We start from the raw sequence: 16,388 nt of genomic DNA on the forward strand, positions 1-16,388 counted from the left end.
TACCTCGGTCACTGAACCTCCAGCGAAGCCAGACAGAGGAAGTCCATTATGTACTCACCACTACGTAGCAAGTTATTCTAAAGCACAGGGAGTATGAGAGGCAGCTCTATTTGGAAGTCTAAATGCCACTAGTAAAGTTTACAGCAGGCTGAGCAAGGCAACAGGAAGAGCCCAATATAAGAGGGAAAAGCTCTGTTTTATGGCCACATAAATCTGCGCTCAGTCATTGAAGGCCATAACCCGCTTTTTCCTCTAGTTGTCTTTTGCTGGCTCACTGTACTCTTTCTGTGGATTGATGGGGGAATCAGACATGCATATCTACAGAGCAGATATCCTCATAAAGTCTCGCCCTTCCCTGTGTTATAACCACCGCTCTGTCTCTCGCGTGCTCTCTCTCTGCTCATCTCTGCTTCTTTTTCTCTCTCTAGTTCAGCTTCTCACTCACTCACTCACTCACTCTGTGGTCTAGTTTGACTCTAGCAGTATAGTAACTGTAGCCTGTACTGTGATTGCTGCTGTATACTGATGTGTCTCTGTATTTGATTCTTCTCTTCCCTAACAGATGGAGAGTGAGAAGAAGAGAAGAAAATACTCCACCAGCAGCAATGACTCGGACACCACTGACAGTGAGCTGAAACTTATGTAGTTAGAGATGATAAAAAGGTCTGGAGAGTGAGGGGGGGGGATGGGATACCGGGGGGAGGTTAATGGAGAGCTAGAAGGGCGGGATTGTCACCATTGGAGACAAATTAGTTAGGAGTGAGTCATGAAAGCTGTACTCTGACTAAACGGGAGAGATTAGGACAGGGCCGACGCGCTCTGCAGCCAAACACCAAACAAACAGGCGGAATAAACTACAGAGCAGCTTGGCAGAACATTCTCAGCGGCAGGACCCATCACTAGTCTGGCCTCGGTTCTGTCCCTAATGGCACCCTATGAGCCCTGGTCGAAAGTAGTGCTCTGTAGGGAATAAGATGCCATTTGCAACACTGCCGATGCCTGGAACAGTCAGTAGCCTGGCCTCCTCTCTACTACTCTGACAATCTGCTGCTTGTCATCTTGTTTTCTTCGCTCGCTGCATCCCTGACTCTTTGTAGTGGCCTGGGCTCCGATCGAAGACCCAGGCAGTGTCTAGATGTTTACACCTGCATCACCACAACGGCTACTTCCATTAACTGACTGATCACTGTGAGCCACAATGTTGGTGGCCAAGTGATGGACATATGTATGCTTGTGAAGAAATAGGATGAAATTACCACAAGTCTCTGATCTAAGGTCAGATTAGCTTTTTTTCTTTTCTTCAATTTGATTAATTCATGATTGGGGGAGGAAATCTGATCTGAGATGTGTGCCTACGGGGAACTCCTACCGCTGGACCAGTGGCCTTAGCTCTGGGCCATGTGCCGGGGGCTACGCCGCTTGATGCTCCCTAAACCAGTGTTTGTGAGTCCCGGTAACACGCCAGTGGTCCCGGGCTAGCCTGCATCTGTTCCACATGGGTTTGGGTTATCATGTTTCTAATTGAAGGATCCCAATGATCATTTTTGTCCCTGTGCTACCCCTGGGGCTTGTCATTAAAACAGGCCTTGATGGGTAGCTCTGATTTGCGGTCGCTCTGCAATGTGTGGAGGTACCACACCACAGCCATATCATGTGGTCCACTCATAGCCATCCCAACACACACACTGAGATTACATCATGACGTGGCTCCCAACTCCCTCCTGGTAGTTGGAACAGCACACATTTAAAATAACAACCTGTCACTGTGTACAAATGGAAATGTCAGTTATTGAGGAGATTAGTGTCTCTCCCTTCTCTCCTGTGTTGCTGCAAGGGACTTTGTGGCTGGCTGAGGTGTGATCTTGGTCTATAAATACAATGACTTGATGACGACCACCTCTCGCTGCCTGCTCGTCTTGACTCGTGGACACACACACACGCCGTCACACAGTACAGCCGAGCGGAGGATTCATTCTAGGCCTTTGACTTAAACCCACTCATCACAGAGTGACTCTGAAGACTGGAATGACGAGGTCTGCCTCCAGCCCTGTTTAACGCCATCCCTAGATATTGGCTGCTTTCCAAACGGCACCCTATCCCGTTATGCACTTGGGCCCTTAGGGCTCTGGTCAAAAGTAATGCACTATAGGGCATTTGGGACGTTACCCACCACTAGCATGTTGGCTATGGAGGGATTAGGAATATGTTTATCACAAATCAAGTTTCTTCTGATGGCTTAAATGTCTTCTGTTTGGTTAATTACCATTCGGTTCTGGGGTGATGTGGAGGGAAACAAGAATGGACTAGTTGGTGGGAACTGATTATCATTTCACCCGTAGGCTATCAAATGTAAATCATATATATGACCTAAAATACAGTAATATCAGTACTTCTATTCCTTCTAGTAAGTGATACTGACTCGTCGTTGAAAGGTTCTTCAACCCATTAGTGGCTACGACCTTGTGCCTCTCTGTTCTCAGTCTTCTCTGCTCGTATCACCATCTCTATCCATCCACCTGTCAGTTGTTACTGAACCAAACCTAATTATGATATCGAGGCAAGTCAGTCAGACTTTCGGCGCTCCTAAGTTGTGCTCAGTGATTTGAAAATGGCAGCCTCCTGTCTCTTCTGACTGTAAGTCACTCTGGATAAGTTAAATGGATGCTCGATGACCAACATGTAAATCTGAACCGTAACTGTTACCGTGTCATTGTTTGCAGGTCAAGTGACCTCCTGGTCCAGGTCCTCCAAGAACACTGGGACCAGCAGCACCTGGGTCAGACAGGAGCACAAGAAACCGTCTGAGGTAAGTCACTGTCAACTCCATGCTATACACAACTCACTGGTGAGTCTCAAATGGCACCTTATTTCCTTTATAGTGCACTTCTTCTTTTCTCCAGGGTCAGAAATAGTGCACTATATAGGGAATAATGGGCCCTGGTGAATAGTGTGCCACTTGGGATGCAGACACGGACTAATAATAAAGAATACATGGGATTTAAAGTGCCTTTTTAAGAAATCCAAGGTGATTTGTACAGCAAGAGAGTAAAAAACAAAACCAGGTTAAAACTATAGAATTAAAAAGAAATAAAAGCTACAGGTTTTTTTTTTCTGGATCAAAAATATGCTTAGGTGGTGTCTGGGGGCGTGGCAATGGCCGTGGTCGGCCTGTTGCATGGATGAATTTTCGAGGCCCTCATCTTGGCGGTGTGGAGTGTTGCATTTTTAAAGCACATTTTCTGCAATATCACGTATTCTGCGATGGAGCTGAGAAAATCTATTTCATGCATTTGTCTTATGCCTTGTTTTGCTCAAACATAACAAAATCAATACTGCGAAATGAATTGTTTTTGAGAATTTTTAAATCTCCCTGAGTATAGACAGACAGATATTTTACACCCTTAGGTGGCCCGCCCAAGGATTTCAATGGCAGAAAAATCCTTGGCTACTTAGCTTAAGCTAAAGCTGAGTAAGGGCTGAGGGGAAAGCCAGACTGAACTAGTCGGTTTTTAGTCAATCACTCAATCACACTTATTTTCACACTTATTTATTAAGCCCTTTTTACACCAGCGGTTGTCAAAATGCTTATATAGAAACCCAGGATGGGTCGAGGGATACTGTGGCCCTGTTCAGGGTTGCGACTGGCTGGGGGCAGAGAGTTGCAGAGTTTGGGGGCAGCAGCGCTGAAACCCGGACCCCATGGTGTGCAGTCTTGTTTTTCGGGGAGGGTGAGTATTCCAGCAGGTCAGAGGTATGAGGGGCAAGGCCATGGAGTGCCTTGTAGGATCTTGTTGGTAATGTGGAATTTGACAGGGAGCCAGTGAAGGTGGTGGGGCTGATGTGTTCCCAGGGTTTGATGTATGTGTTGACCCTGGCAGTGGAGTTCTGGATGTACTGAAGCTTATAGGGCTTTGCCCGGACACCCCGAATAGGACTCCAATGCAGTAGTCCAGACATGATGTAACAAAGGCATGTATGAGGGTCTCCACTACCTGGTCCGTGAGGGATGGCCAGAGTCGGGAGATGTTGATGAGGTGGTAGAAGGCTTATTTTGGTGATTGACTTGATGTGTGACTCGAAGGAGAAAGGGTTCCAGGATGACACCCATGTTTCAGAGCTCTGTTGATGGGCAGATGGAGCAGCCGTCAATCGACATCATGACACACTTTCTTGAGGGGAGTCTTGGGAGCCATCAGCATGACCTCGGTTTTATTGCTGTTGAGTTTGAGTAGTTTGGATGTCATCCAGTTTTTGGTATCCTGGAGACTGGGGTGAGAGGTGGGTTTAGTTTGGGTGTCATCCACATAGCAGTGGAAGTTGAGAACATTGCAGCGGATGATGTGGCCCAGGGGAAGCATGTATATGATGAACAGCAGGGGTCCAAGCACAGAACCCTGAGGCAGGGGGTTTGGAGTCTCCAAAGGACAAGTACTGTTTCCGGTAGCCGGGTAGGACTGGAACCAGTTGAGTGGCGTTCGGACCGTATCCATGCGGTTGTGGAGGATGCAGAAGCTGTCAAAAGCAGCAGAGAGGTAGAGTAGGATAAGGATAGTGAAGTGGTGAGAGTCGGCTTTAATTAGGAGGTTGTTGAACATTTTTACCAGTGCAGTCTCTGTGCTGTGCTTGGCCCGGAAACCTGAGTTGAAGAGGTTCATGCATGTCATGGCTGGTAATTGTTCAAGTTATCGGGGTCCAATCCTTGTTTCTTTAGGATGACGGGGGGGGGAATAACTGAAGCTGCTGGTAAATGGAATATATTTTTTGACTGAAAAAGGTCCAGAAACATATTGCACACCTCAAGAGAGCCATTGATGGAGGAGTAATCCAGGGGCTGGAGTAGTCTGATAGTTGAGAAAAGGGTTCCAGGATTGCCTTGGCCGTTATTGAAGAGGTTGTAGTATACTGATTTTGCCTGGGAGAGAGCATCCTTTTAGTCCTTGACATGCTCCCTGTAAGCCTCTAAGTGAACTGTGAGACCAGATTCTTTATAGACCCTCTCCAGTTGTCGGCCAGTGGACTTCAAACAACACAGCTCAGGGGTAAACCCTCGGGGGGCAGATAAGGATAAGGAGACAGTCCTAGTTGCCAGATGGGCAACGGCGTCCAAGCTGGAGGAGAGGAGCGTGTCATAGTGAGACACGAGCTCCACGGCAGAGGACGGAAGAGGATCGGGGCTGTTGTGTTTTTGAGGCCTGTTTCCTAGGACGGATGTGCTGACAGTTTTATTGTTCCTGTATGTAATGTTCCGTTTTTGCCGCAGCTTGGAAAGATCCAGGCCACGCAGGTTGGAGGGTGTAAAGCCTGTCGGTCCAGAACATGGCCTTTTGTCAATGTGTTGAAACCTGTACATGCTGTGTAATGTTGAAACAGTCCAGGAGAGACAGGAACTTGGCAGAAAAGCCACTATTGTTGGAGTTGACATGGATGTTGAAGTCACCCAACAGTAGGGTAGAAGGTGACATGGTGCAGACGGACATGAGGACCTCTGAGAGTAACGTTTTGGGAGGGCGGGAGATGAGCACAACTTGCTGAGGTTGAGGACCAGCCATGCGAAATGCCAGATGTTCAAAAGATGTGGCATTCGGTATGGGAAGCACTTTGAAGTCTGTACGATGAATAACAGCAAGCTCCCCGCCCGACCGACCCACAGAGCGACATTTTTGTTGGTACACACAGCCTGGTGGAGTAGCTTGATTAAGCACCAGAAAGTAATTTGGCTGCTGCCAGGTTTCTGTTAAGCACATCACGTCGATATCTTTATCCATGATGGCATCATAAACCAACAGTCATTTGTTATTGCAGAGCGCGAAAGTTGAACAGCGCAAACGAGTTGTATTGGGTAGGAGAGGAGGAGGCATGGTGAACAGAGTTGTCCACAGCTTAGATTTGCACCAGGGCAGTTCACGTTACAGTTCATTTGACTCACTGTGTGTGTATTTCCTGTGTGGTGTGTGTATTTCCTGTGTGGTGTGTGTATTTCCTGCGTGGTGTGTGTATTTTCTGCGTGAGCACTATGGCAGTAGCCATTTTTTAAAATGTATTTTTATTTATTTATTTTTTAACATTTATTTAACTAGGCAAGTCAGTTAAGAACAAATTCTTATTTTCAATAAGAATTTGGGTTAACTGCCTGTTCAGGGGCAGAACGACAGAATTGTCGTTCTGCCCCTGAACAGGCAGTTAACCCACTGTTAACAGCTCGGGGATTTGAACTTGCAACCTTCCAGGTACTAGTCCAACGCTTTAGCCACTAGGCTACCCTGCCGCCCTAGGCATCCCGACGCACAATCCCTAGGTCGTGGCGCGCCCGTAGGGAAAACGGGGCTTTAATCCGGGTAGACAAAGTGGTAGAGTTCGGCAAGGAGTACCTTATCCGTGTCATGATGGCATCCCCATCCAGGCATGGGGCAGGCCAGTGAAAGGTCCTGGGGTACAGTAGACCCCCCCCACAGCAGAGGAGCCAAGGCAGTAGTAGTAGAATCCACATCACTGTACAAAAACACACCGATAGCTCCTGGCAAGCTAGTTAGCATCCAGTTGGCTAGTGTCCAAATAACTTGGTTAAGTGGTAGGAATGCAGAAAACGTGTGGGATCTACCTGTATAGTTATCCGAGGAAGGCAACTCTGCTGGTAGACAACCCGCAAAACGAAGGTTTAGTTGGTAGTAGTCAGGTAAACAGACCGGATGGCTTTTTACAAACTAACCCTCAGCAAGCAAGACTCCGCAGGCATCAAAAGGTGGAACTGGTAGGCAACAAATCCTGTTAAGCAAAAATCACAATGATCAACACTAAGTAGCAAACAATATTGCAGTTTCAAGAGGATAAGCGGTAGCCAAAGCATGCCAGCGTACTCTCCCGGAAATGGAAATGGCTGACTGACCTACTGACTGACTGACTGGTGATTAGGTTGTTGGAGTCCCATGAGGTAATGATAATGTGACTGATAGATTGCTGATTTGTGTTGTGAGCCTGTTGCTGTAGTGGTGGTGGGATAATGGTCGATGATGTCCTCATGAGTTTACTGGTGTTTATGGTGTGGTGGGTCCATTGAGGTAATGATAATCCACTGAGGATAATGACCGTACGATAATGACAGTACAATAATGCAGTGTTTGTTCCTACAGTAGATGTCCTTGTGAGCTGTGCATTGTGGGATGTGTTGGAATCTGTACACCATGTGTGCATCCCAAATGGAACCATAAACCCTATATGGTGCATTATGTTTCACCGAAGCCCGATGAGTGAAAAGGATGCCACTTGGGATGTAATCCCATGACGTACCTGGGTGGTCCTTTGCAGTAGGCCTTGCTTTTTTAGAAGAATGTCCTCCACTTCATATTTTGGTTTAAAAACTAACAATTTGACTAAACCAAGTGAATCCAGTGATGATATGATTATGGGTTTGCTGGCTAATTATCAGGTTGGGTGCCCATAGGTCCATGGAAGGTAGGCACTACAGGATTTTAAATGACCGGCCCACATAGGACTCCAGTCAGAGGTAGTGAACTATGTAGGGTATAGAGTGCCATTTGGGACTAAGCCCTCGCTAGAAAGATGGCAGGAACTTCCTAAAAAGCAGTACCTACGTTTCCTTCCAGATGATATGTTAAGAAGCGCTCTCTCACCACAGGGTAGGCTGCTGAAATGAAAACCACTCTCAGTAATTACAAGGTTTCTCCTGCAGCCAAAGCTGAGCCCTGTTGGCCTACTTTTTGCATCAGATGTTTGGCTTGGGAAGTGTGGAGGATGGTATGAGAAGTAGGCCCTAACTACACTTGCACTAGTCTGTTATAAGAAGGAAGGAGACTTTTGAGCTCCATAATTTTAAGTATATGAAAAATATACAAAACCGTAAAAAACAATAATAATCTAACTACACCAGTAGACTATATTTGTTCCATCTGTTATGCTGCCATGTTATTATGCAAGGATCTTGTCATTGTTTCGGAGGGATTTGATTTGAAGTGTCGTTCCTTAGACTAGTCTGAGAGCAAGGACACTGAACCAGTCGTGTGTTCACTGGCTTTGACAAATCAAAATCAGGGCTTTAGCGAGATCCCTTTGTTGTGTCTCTGGAGGATGCTGTGACAGTTGTCAACACGTTACCAACATCGGCAAGGGCACACAGAGCCTTTCCTCAGGCTCTAACAGTTCTACAGACTGAACAAAAACAAATGTTTTTATTCATATGGCTCGTGTTCATTTGTGATTCTTTGGGGAACTTTGCTTGTTTACCGCTTGATAAATAGCTGCTGGCTAAAATATGGAAATGTAATGACAATGTTGTCCTCCTGTGTGTGTGTCATGATTGAGTAAATGTAAATGACCAGGTTCTAATGTATTGTAATGCTAAATAAAGGATTGTTTGTCTTGAATGAGGTCCATAGGTGTGAATGTGTTTAGTTAGTTAGTTTAGCATTATGTAGATTTGATTAGCGCTCAGTTCAGTTTCCGTGTGCTTCCTAGCCAGTATTTTCAATACCTACGTACTCAGTACTTTCAATACTAATGTGCTCAAGAATGACTAATATTAGGAAACAAGATCTCTCCCACTCTACGCCCAGAGGAAGGAAGTTGCCTTTGCAGAGCATGCAGGTGTGAAACTCTCTCACAGGGGAAGGGATGGGTGGGGTGTCCGAGTCTCCGACAGTCGCCCAGCTGCTGGAGCTCATTAAGGCGGTTAGAAACAGCTGTGCAGATCCACGGCAACCAGATGCAAACAGCTGCAGGAATGCGTAGATAGGGGTGCCCTGTCCCCTGTCCCCCCCCCCGAGTGAGCGGCTGCCAGTGGCTGTCAGTGCCAGGCCCAGTGAATGGCTGAGTGGCCTGCCTAGCTGGTTGGATGTCACTGGTCCGCGCTGCTTCGCATGTCGACACCAACCGGAAGAGAAACGGGCTCCAAGATCTCCGCCAGCCTCTCTATTAAAATATCAATGTAGGCACTGTGGTCTGGTGCCAGGTAGAGGAATCCTTACTGCTGCATAGAAACAATCTGAAATCATCAACCGATGCCAAGAAGACTAGAGATGGACGAGGAGCCTGGATTCTCTGTTCCCAGGCGCAGGCAAGCCAAGCCCCACTCACTGGTAAAATGGAGATGCTTATCCGAGTGCACGCATCTAATCGCGCAGTGTGTTTTGTTCTTCGGTCATGCGTAACACCTCTATTTTACTCTGCAGTTTTCCGTGATCTTCATGGCAACATATTTGATGGTTGGATACCTGGGTGGGGTAGGCAGCTCCGGCTGGGCTTTTTGGTGCTGGGAGGGAAATCGAGAAAGAGTTCTGGCACATTAAGTGTCACAAACGGCTTCTTCAAAAGCGGCAGTCTAGGTTTGACCCAGGACCTGGTATCTGTAGGGGAAAAGCGGCCTAATGTTTGCTATTATCTCCCTCCTGGTACTGCTGGCTCTGCATGCCTAATTGATCCAGAAGAGGCTCAACTCTTTGTTTCTCTCTGATAAGTGCAAATCATTCTCCCTCAGCCAATTCTGCATTGTTGCTGCACTGGCCACTCTCAATGACATTGTGAGCTATTCAAGGGGCCAGAGTTTTCCTTAATCTCTGTTTTATTGAAAGTTTATGGAAGGAACTTTTTACAGAGTAACTGAATCTTAGCCAGAAAAGCAAAAAAGGAAGACATTTAAGTTGACATTGGATGTCTCTGCAGCATCTTGCCGTGTATTTTCATAGCTTACATTTAGGATGCAGTCAACCCCAACTATGGCCTCGTGTATTTGACATGCCAAACCTTCCTTAATGTCAGTGATGTTCTGTTCGTCTGCATCCCCTGGGTTTGTCCTCCGGGTATGCCTTGTTAGCAGCACATTCACCACTCTCTCAAACGGCTAACTCTGCACTCTCGCTAGTAACGCCGTGGGCCAGCGATGCGTGAAAGGAACTAGCCCGGCTCGGAGTCGGGCACAACAGACCGACGGCAAGTGGCTATACAAGAAGGGAACTATAGACACCGCTGACAGACTATCGTGGGTTTGCGAGATGCCGGACATGGCCAACAAAAAACGGAACTCTCTGAGAATGTAACTGGTAAATAAGCACTTATAGGCTATGCCAGCCAGGTGGCTAGCTGCCAGCAGACCTCTATTAGCATTGCGGTAGCTAACGCTAATGAAGTCTAAAGGCCCAGGGTAGGGTTTACTTAGCTAACATGGAATTGTTTTAAGATAGTTATATCAAGGATCATTTAGCGATTTTTATTTTGAAATTGGGATTACTGCTATTAGACCATAGAAATGCATTGAATAACATATCGAGCAGTCGAAAAATGGAATCGAAAGGAGGTACGTTTTGAAGTGTCTGTCCTATATCTGAGAGAATGCGCAGGAAAAAAGAGAGAATGTTTTGCCGTGGAATGATCCGTATAACTTTTTGATGTGGTAATGCCCCACTTCCATACATTTTTCAGCCCGGTACACGGTTACCTTCAGACGAGTCCGGTGATAGTTGTGGGGTTTGCACAGCAAAACACCATGTTCGTTGAAGTCTGATCTTTCCATATTAGTTTGTAGACTAAACCTTTCAGACACTACAGACATTTTTGTGAGAATACCATTTAAACAAAATTTAAAAACAAACACTTTTATTTATTTGGTCTGACAAGCAACGGTGTAGCTCTACCACCTTTCACCACAGATACAGGAGGCCGACATTGGCGGATGTGGTGGATTGAGAGGCAGCCGACACACAAACACAACGTTCTCTAGCTTAAACAGATGTTCTGTTATCTTTTGTTGATGTACTGTTTTGTCATTTGTTTTATGTGCCTTAATGTGTTTGGACCCCAGGAAAAGTAGCTGCTATTGTGGCAGCAGCTGATGGGCATCCCTAATACATTCAAATAGATTTTGATGGGGATTTATCAAATGTATTATGCTAATTAGATTTCCACCGGGGCACGGACATCGAGTTTAGGGGGAGGGCTGTGGTTAGTGTGACGAAGTAAGAAGCTAACGTTAAATGGAGACAGTCCTCCGCAGGAGCAAAATATAGGCTACTAAGTTCATCATAACTTTGCTTTACGGAGGGTACTAGTGAGACAAAGTGGTGTGGCAACTGAATCTTAGCCAGAAAAGCAAAAAAGGAAGACATTTTAAGTTGACGTTGGATGTCTCTGCAGCATCTTGCCGTGTATTTTCATAGCTTACATTTAGGATGCAGTCAACCCAACTATGGCCTCGTGTATTTGACATGCCAAACCTTTCGGAACAGTTGAGTTGGCCGACCTTCACGTCACTGACGCTTGATATTGGGTTAAATGCAGGAGTTTAGTGGAGGGTGAACGCCGTTTACACACCTTCTTTTATTTGTGGTGAGGCTGAGGCAGGCTGCAATGCATGCAGAGGAGACACGGAGAAAGCGGTAACAACTCAAGCAAGCAGATTATAGGGGTTAGTACAGTGGTTCCCAAACTTGGGGTCAGGGACCCATGTGGGGTCCCTTGAGAAAATCTGTACAGTTCTAAAAATGTCATACGTTTTCGTTTATATCGATAGTTGTTCGTCTGCAGCATCTCACTGCTGGCTTATCTATGAAGCTCAGTAGGCTTGGTCCTGGTCGGTTCCTGGATGAGAGCCCAGACATGGGTGGGTTCCTGGATGAGGAACTCTTTTCCCACTGGTCAAAAAAATATGTATATATAAAATATCCCAGGGCAATGATTGGGGGCATTGCTCTGTGTAGGGTGCTGTCGTTCAGGTGGGATGTTAAAAGGGAGTCCTGACTCTCTGGTCACTAAATATCCCATGGCACTTATCATAAGAGTAGGGTGTTAACCCTGGGGTCCTGGCTAAATTCCCTCCTTCTCGCCTGTATCTATTCTCCAGGTCGTTGCTGTAAATGAGAATGTGTTCAGTAGTCAACTTACCTGGTAAAATAAAAATTGTCTCGGATCGCCCACAAGTTGTTCTTAGTTTTTTATTTTTATACCATACATCACTGGTTAAAAGGTAGATTAAACTTGGTTCAACCATCTAGGCAGAATAGTATTTGTTGTTCCATTTTAAGTAGGTATTCTTCCCCTCATTTCAAGCAGGTTAGTGTTTTTTGTTGTTATGAATCTTGTTCTGGAGGCACAAAGTCATAAAATTAGATTTTAAACCCAACCTTAACCACACTGCTAACCCTAATGCTTAACTCTAACCTTTTTATATTCAGACCAAAATTTAAAATGTTTTCAGAAATCTTTACAATATTGCCAATTTTGACTTTGCTGCTGGCCTATCTGAAGAGAAATCTCTCAGTTTTGCCTTCAGGACAACTCATGACAATAAACATCAACCAGGTCATTTCAATGCCATTTTAGAAAATGCAGACAGTGCCGACATATTTCGCATGATGATATTTGCATAAATGGGGGCTCATCTCAGAAGTGGATTGTTTTAGAAATGACACTGAAACTAAACCAAACTCTTTTTACCCCCCGAGTGCTTTTGGGGGATCGGTGACATGCCCACCCTCTCCACCATCAGATTTATTTTGTAAACAAATGTGAGAAGGTCAACTCTTAATTTTAAAAAAATAAGAAAAAAAAGACATTCTACACCAAAATGCATGAAAATGTAAATGTGTTGACACCATCTGAAATATAACTGATGCGCTGTAGGGAGATGAGGAGCAAAGTGGTGGCTGTGTGCTCGTGGCTCTCATTTGCACCAATGCTCGCTCTGTTTGCTACAAATATACTTGTATATTTGTCCCTCTGACTTTTTAATTGTTTTTTTTTTAAGGGAGTGTTCCTTCATATTGCACGCAGACATAAAAATGGTACCCAGAATTAGAATAACTCCTGGATATGTTAAAGGGCTTAATTGCCAAAATCTCGCACTATCCCCTTAAAAGCGCAAAAAATTATAATAATAATTAAGCGAGGGCGCCGCTGCTAAATTAATATAGGGTAAACACTGGTGACTGGCTTTTCTGTCCGACAGTACATGCTCTTCTGTGGTTCTGTAAAGGATATAGCTATAGCCTAGCTGATCTCTCAGCTCACTCGCTCGAACACACACATCACATCCACCCTGAGCCAGGGGTTATCCAGTGAGCCAGAGGAAATCCTCCCTGCCTCTCCAGAGGGAATAACCTCACCTTGGGAACGGGAAAAGGCGGACTCTCCTCATCTCAGGGACGGTTCAGCGCACACCGCAACCCAACCTGGCGAACATGCTGTCCCAGCAGTCCCTTCTTTTTCTGACTGTCTGTCTCCCTGCCCCGGCATATACTATGTTCCATGTCCAAGAGCTTGCTGTGGTTCACACACAGAAGGGAAGTTATTGGAAGAACATCAGGCAGTGAAGCTTCCCAGTTGGAGTTTGTCTTGGGAAAGAGGGAATTTTATTTTCTCTTTTTCGCTGTCTCACACTCTCTCTCTGGTTGTATATGACATGATCAAATGCTGGTTTTGCCGGCCATGTGTAGTAGAGGGTCCTGGCCTTGGTCTCTTCCTCTGTTGGGTACTGACTCCAAGACGGCCCTGGTGCCTGGGCCTGCAGCTCCGTGATAAGGTCAGATGTGTCCAGCGACCGAGGATCAACTCTCAACCGCTGCTCTGGAACGGCAGGGCTCTAATCGTCTCTGGAATGGCCAGGGAGGGGGAGCTGGGGGGCTGGGCATGCTGCCTGCTCTGTGGCATGTGGAGCTTCCAGAGTTGTCAATTTTATTTGAAATCGGTTGATTTCAGGAAGGTAACAAATTCAAAACAGGGTTTTCTATGGTTAGTGTTCCATTACAAAGATAACATATTTGTTTCTCTCTTTTTGTTGTTGTTTTAAAACATTATTCAGTAAACCCTCAGTAACTCTTCAACGTCTCAAATGGCGAGACTGACTAGCTACCAAATGGACAGACCTCATTAGTGTGTTTTTGTCGGGAGCAACACGGTCTAATTAGTCAGGCAATGCCCACATTATTCTGACATATTTTAGAATGTAAAAATTATGTGAATGTCAATGTATAATGCCATTGTATAGGCCTATATATTCCTGTAGTGGTAATGCATACTTTATTGCATACATTTTGGAGGGGGGGTAGTTTTCTTCTATAGGCTATTACAAGAATAAAATGTAGGTCCTTAGAAAATTCCTTGAAAGACCTTGAATTTGACTTGCCAATGTCGGTATGAACCATATTTAGGCTACTTGCTCGCCCCACAAATGAAAGTGAGAATCACCTGCTGTTGAAATTATGCGTGCATAGTTTGATGTCCTGTCATATCTTGACCCGGGCCAGTATGTATTTTTTCCATTTGTGCCAGTAGCTTTAAGTTGTCACTGGCTAATTGACCTGAATATGGAGACTTGCTGTGTGCGGTGCACGTAGGGCCTACTTGTCTACCGCTTTGTGTAGCTGTTAGGGATGGGGGGCACTTTTCCGCGAGAAGACAAACAACACTCGAGCTCTGCCACCTTCCACCGCAGATGTGTAGGCCTATATAAAAGCCTCCTTCACTCACGCCGCCAAACTTGCCCTAGTAAAACTGACTATCCTACCGATCCTCTACTTCGGCGATGTCATCTACAAAATAGCTTCCAATACTCAGCAAACTGGATGCAGTTTATCACAGTGCCATCCGTTTTGTTACTAAAGCACCTTATACCACCCACTACTGCGACCTGTATGCTCTAGTTGGCTGGCCCTCGCTACATATTCGTCGCCAGACCCACTGGCTCCAGGTCATCTACAAGTCCGTGCTAGGTAAAGCTCCGCCCTATCTCAGTTCACTGGTCACGATGGCAACACCCACCCGTAGCACGCGCTCCAGCAGGTGTCTCTCACTGACCATCCCTAAAGCCAACACCTCATTTGGCCGCCTTTCCTTCCAGTTCTCTGCTGCCTGTGACTGGAACGAATTGCAAAAATCGTTGAAGTTGGAGACTTTTATCTCCTCACCAACTTTAAACATCTGCTATCTGAGCAGCTAACTGATCGCTGCAGCTGTACATAGTCCATAGGTAAATAGCCCACCCAATTTACCTACCTCATCCCCATACTGTTTTTATTTATTTACTTTTCTGCTCTTTTGCACACCAGTATCTCTACCTGCACATGACCATTTGAGCATTTATCACTCGTGTTAATCTGCTAAATTGTAATTATTTGCCTACGTCCTCATGCCTTTTGCACACAATGTATATAGACTTTTTTTTCTTTTTTTTCTACTGTGTTATTGACTTGTTTATTGTTTACTCCATGTGTAACTTTGTTGTAGTCTGTTCACACTGCTATGCTTTATCTTGGCCAGGTCGCAGTTGTAAATGAGAACAAGTTCTCAACTAGCCTACCTGGTTAAATAAAGGTGAAATAAATAAAAAATGTGGAAGTGCGACATCGGTGGATGCGGTGGATTGAGACACATCCAAAGCTAGATGTCTCACGTGCCCAGCCCGCCACGGGAATCACTAGAGCGACAAGGACATCCCGGCCCGCCACGGGAATCACTAGAGCGTGGGACAAGGACATCCTGGCCCGCCACAAATCACTAGAGCGTGGGACAAGGACATCCCGGCCCTAAACCGGACAACGCTGGGCCAATTGTGCGCTGCTGCATGGGTGTCACGGTCGGCTGCGGCAGCCCTGGATCGAACCCGGATCTGTAGTGACGCTTCAGTACCTTAGACCACTGCGCCACTCAGGAGGCGACGTTGTCTACTGATTTGAGAATCTCAAGTCTGTGTATCAGCACAGCCGATGTCCCCTTATAGTGCGAGGGCACCGTGGCTGCTCCACTTACTCATTCCTAATGGCAACAATGTCCATTACAGGCTAGAACGCTTATGCAAGAAGATACTGGTAGTGTCCAGGTTTCCTTCATAGCTTACAGCTGAAGCTTACATCAATTCAATATCCTAGTACCTTGTTTGGGATAACAGGCAAACCATGATACAAAATATTGCTGATTTCAAAGTTGATTGTCACTAGAGTTGCAAAGGGTCGGAAACTTTATTCTGGAAATTTTCCGGAAGTTTTCCATGGGAAGTTGAGCCCTGGAATTTGGGGAATTTTGCTTAAAGTTAACCTTTTTTGTTGGTTACACACAAGGCAATTATAGGTCTTGTGGCATATTTTGGTTAAACTATCCCCAATTAAATGGAATAGCAACCCTCTGCATGCACAGTGCACTCTTCCATCACATATGCAGTGCACTCTTCCATCATGTACAGCTGATTCTCAAGATCTTGCACACTAATGAGATGCTATTGAGCACTACTACACTGTCTGAGCCAAGGACTACATGCTTTCTGGTAAGGTTTGATTACAATACTGGGTGGGACGAATATATTTTATGACATTATTATTTTTTGTTAACTAGTAAATAGTAGACTACAGCAAAGTGTGTTTAAATCATTTCTAACTTGTTAACAATTTCTGCTA

The 16,388-nt window shown here is 45.5% G+C and overlaps 1 protein-coding gene across 1 annotated transcript in view; it reads left to right on the forward strand.

The window, feature by feature from the left end:
- Positions 1–16,388, forward strand: part of jade2 (jade family PHD finger 2) — a 149,493-nt gene that overhangs the window by 12,058 nt on the left and 121,047 nt on the right. The window contains exons 2-3 of the mRNA XM_029627126.2: positions 563–626; positions 2,721–2,806. Coding sequence (XP_029482986.1) covers positions 563–626; positions 2,721–2,806 — 150 coding nt within the window. The remainder of the gene's footprint in view (positions 1–562; positions 627–2,720; positions 2,807–16,388) is intronic.

The sequence above is a fragment of the Oncorhynchus nerka genome, linkage group LG22 (genome assembly GCF_034236695.1).
Source record: "Oncorhynchus nerka isolate Pitt River linkage group LG22, Oner_Uvic_2.0, whole genome shotgun sequence".
NCBI classification, from domain to species: Eukaryota; Metazoa; Chordata; class Actinopteri; order Salmoniformes; family Salmonidae; genus Oncorhynchus; species Oncorhynchus nerka.